We start from the raw sequence: 3881 nt of genomic DNA on the forward strand, positions 1-3881 counted from the left end.
GTGAAGACATGGCCCCTGAGCGCAGCACACACTCCTGAGCTGGTTCCGCCGGGCAGAGAGCCCTGTGAGAGGAGACATTCTCGGGGCATGTGCCCATCCTTCTGGCTTCCCCCCGAGGTTGACATTATTTTCAAGTAAAGTTTTCACAGCCGCCCTAACCGGTTTGGCTCAGTGGATAGAGCGTCGGCCTGCGGACTGAAGGGTCCCGGGTTCGATTCCGGTCAAGGGCATGTACCTTGGTTGCAGGCACATCCCCAGTAGGGGGTGTGCAGGAGGCAGCTGATCGATGTCTCTCTCATCGATATTTCTAACTCTCTATCCCTCTCTCTTCCTCTCTGTAAAAAATCAATAAAATATATTTAAAAAAATAAAGTTTTCACAGCCATTTGAAGAGAAAGCAGCTGGGTCAGAGTGCATAGCGACAGGGAAGACATTATGAAAAGAAGTGTAGACTTTCAGAGCCAAATGGACATGCCAACGGAAAGGAGAGACAGCACACGCCTGGGAGTGGCCCTCGGGTCGGGTTTGCCTGAGGGTTCCGTGTGTGATGGGGCCTGTGCATTGGGGGGGGGGGGGGGGAGCCCGCACAGGTGAGGGCCCAGGGGCGGCGCCAGGGCCTGTGTCACTATGGTGCTGCCTGTGGTCGCCTGGCTAAGGCTCCAGTGGTTTCCTGTTGCGTTTCAACGCGCAGACCTGCTGGTTTTCCTAGGCCCTTGGAGGAGGGCCTTTGTGCAGATAAACTGTGTCTGTCAAACCACTTTCAAATACCCACCGAGTCCAGCTCCCGCGGCGCGTCCTGCCGCGCAGTTGTCAGCTCTAATGGTGACTTTGCTTCCCTCATTCCTTCCGCGGCCGGCAGTCGGAATCCGGGGAAGTGAGAGGGTCAAAGGGAATAAAACGGGCAGAGAAAGACCTGTGCTTGGCAGGTACCGCGCAGGGAGCTTGCAGCCGTGAGCACAGCAGAGCTCCGGTAACCAGAGGACGCGGGGCCTGGGAGGAGCCAGACGGACCAGACCCCACGTCAGCAGAGCGGCTTGCAGCCCCCCAAAACGAATGAAACCTCTCTCGCTGCTCTCGCCGCGGGTGCCGTTCTCGGTCCAGCCCACCTGCACCCAGGTGTGGGGAATAAAATCTGTTTTCATACATTATGGCCCCGTGTCAGAGGTGCGCGCCCCGGCCCCCTCCGGGCCTTTCAGAAAGCACACCCGACTGTGCGGGCCCGTGTGCGGGTCTCCGCGCTTTTCTTCCGGCTCCCGCGGCCCGCGGGCCTTTCAGCATCGCCCCGCGCTCCCACCGCAGCCCGGTCGCTGCCCGCCTCCCACCGCCTCCCACTCGCCGGGAGCCGCTGCGAACCCATCGCGACCTCCCTGCCCGCGGGTGGGCGGCCGGGCGGCGCGCTGGGCGCACGGGAGCCACCTGTTGGCACCGCGCAGCCCGGCGGTCAATTATTAACCGGGCGCGCCGCGCACCAGGAAACCCGAGCCCGCGGCGAAAGCGGAGCCGGGTCCGACGGCGGCGGGAGGCGCCGGGCGCCGGGAGCTGCGCCGCCCCGCTCGCCCCGCCGCCCCGCTCGCCCCGCCGCCGGCCGCGCCATGGACGCAGGTGAGGACGCGGGGACCCTGTGCGCGATGAGCGCCCCTCCCAGCCCGGGCTCCGTGGGTCCGGGCGGCGGGCTGCGGGCGGAGGGGCAGGGGGCTCTTTCCGCGGGGCCCCAATCCGGCTCTGCCCTGGGACACCCCTCAGAATGTGGGGGGAGGAGCGGGGGCGGCCGGGAGGCTCCGTGGAGAGTTCAGGCAGTTTGGGCCAGGCCCCCCTCCAGCTCTGGGACACACCTGGGGGAGAGTCAAGAAGGGGCGGCCTTTGGCGCGGTCCTGGGGCCCTGCAGCCCCACCTTGCCCCCCAGGGCGGGCAGCAGGGGCTCGAGTGGCAATTTGGGGGGCGTTCTCCGCTCCCCTCCTCCACGCGCCGCCCTCCCTCTGGCCAGGCTGCCGTCCTGAGAGCGGGGCAGGGGCCGCCCTGGCCAGGGGGGCAGAAACGGCGAGGGGAGGAGACACCCCGCTGACCGCGAGACCCCGAGGGAGGGCGGCGGGCCAGAGAGGTCGCGGGCGTTGGCGGGCCCTGGAAAGGCTCGTTCAGGGAACCGCGACGGGCCCACCGGAACCGGGCCTGGGAGGGGCGGTGAGCCGAGACCCCCTCTCCGTCGCGCCGCGCCTGCCCCGGGAGTCCCGGCCCGAGGGCTGGGGAGGTGGGGGACGGTGCACAGCTCCGTCCTTGGAGGGGGGCGTGGGGGGGCACCTGGGCTTCTCCCGCCCTCCGCTCGCACGGAATGCGTGGAGAGGGCGGGCGCGGCTCTGACCGCAACCCCCCACCCCCCTGACCCTGGAGCGCCTCCCCCACCTCCCGTCCCCTCCCCGCCGGAATGTCCGGGAGGCTCGAGTGTCCAGAACCCGAGAGCCCCAGCCGGGCTGGCAGCCCCGCCGGCACTTTTATTTACTCGGCAGCCCTATCTCCGCGCCATCGGCCAGGTATCTGCCCAGGCGGGGCCCAGGGAAGCTGCGGTTTTTGTTCCGATAACTGGGGCAGGGCCGGCATCCCGTGCCAGCATCCCGCGGGGACCGGGGTCTGGCGTGGCTCTGCTGGCTGGGGCTCGGGTTACCTGCTGTTATGAGCCTGCATCTGCGAAATGGGGGTAGAAAATAAAAGCCCCCAGGCTGCCCCAGGCCTGCAGGGCCCGCGGAAGGGAGCCTGGCCCTGTGCTCGCTGGCACCGTTTTACGATGGCTGCTGTTATTCGTCTTCACGGTCACCATCTGAAATGGTGGTCACCATCGTCATCATGTCACACAGGAGGACAGGAGGCCTGGATGTGAGGTCACAGCCCGTCCACGTGGTGGCTCAGCCTCACCAGGCCCACCGCAGGGGCTCCCAGGCCTGGCTGGCTGGCTCTGTGGAGGGCGTGTTCAGAGGGGGCTGGGGCCTGACTCCAAGGGGCGTGGGCACTGGTCACCGTCAGCTGGGGGCACCCGAAGGCCCGCTGGCTCAGACAGCAAACAGCCTCCTCGTTTTCCCCAAGGCCCCAGCATGGTGGTGGTGCCTTATTTTATTTTTATTTATTTACTAGAGGCCCGGTGCACGAAATTCGTGCACGGGGGTGTGTGCCCCTCAGCCCAGCCTGCACCCTCTCCAATCTGGGACCCCTCGAGGGATGTCCGACTGCCCGTTTAAGCCCAATCCCGGTGGGATCGGGCCTAAACGGGCAGTCGGACATCCCTATCACAATCCAGGACTGCTGGCTCCCAACTGCTTGCCTGCCTGCCTTCCTGATTGCCCCTAGCCTCTTCTGCCTGACAGCCTGATCACCCCCTAACCACTCCCCTGCCAGACTGATTGATGCCTAAGTGCTCCCCTGCCAGCCTGTTTTCACTTAACTGCCCTCCCCTGCAGGCCTGGTCACCCCTAACTGCCCTCCCCTGCAGGCCTTGTCCCCCCCAACTGCTCTCCCCTGCAGGCCTGGTCCCCCCCAACTGCCCTCCCCTGCAGGCCTGGTCACCCCTAACTGCCCTCCCCTGCAGGCCTGGTCCCCCCCAACTGCTCTCCCCTGCAGGCCTGGGTCCCCCCCAACTGCTCTCCCCTGCAGGCCTGGGTCCCCCCCAACTGCCCTCCCCTGCAGGCCTGGTCACCCCTAACTGCCCTCCCCTGCAGGCCTGGTCCCCCCCAACTGCTCTCCCCTGCAGGCCTGGGTCCCTCCCAACTGCCTTTCCCTGCAGGCCTAGTCCCTCCCAACTGCCCTCCCCTGCTGGCCATCTTGTGGTGGCCATCTTGTGTCCACATGGGGGCAGGATCTTTGACCACATGGGGGCAGCTATCTTGTGTGTTGGAGTG

General features: G+C 66.3%; 1 protein-coding gene across 1 annotated transcript in view; it reads left to right on the top strand.

The window, feature by feature from the left end:
• Positions 1 to 1592: 1592 nt before the first annotated feature.
• The window catches only part of PRRT1B (proline rich transmembrane protein 1B), a gene marked incomplete at both ends in the record, with an annotated part of 8339 nt that continues 6050 nt past the window's right edge, over positions 1593 to 3881 (top strand). The window contains one exon of the mRNA XM_080668342.1: positions 1593 to 1602. Coding sequence (XP_080524468.1) covers positions 1593 to 1602 — 10 coding nt within the window. The remainder of the gene's footprint in view (positions 1603 to 3881) is intronic.

Source organism: Plecotus auritus (genome assembly GCF_963455305.1).
Source record: "Plecotus auritus genome assembly, chromosome: 5".
NCBI lineage: Eukaryota > Metazoa > Chordata > Mammalia > Chiroptera > Vespertilionidae > Plecotus > Plecotus auritus.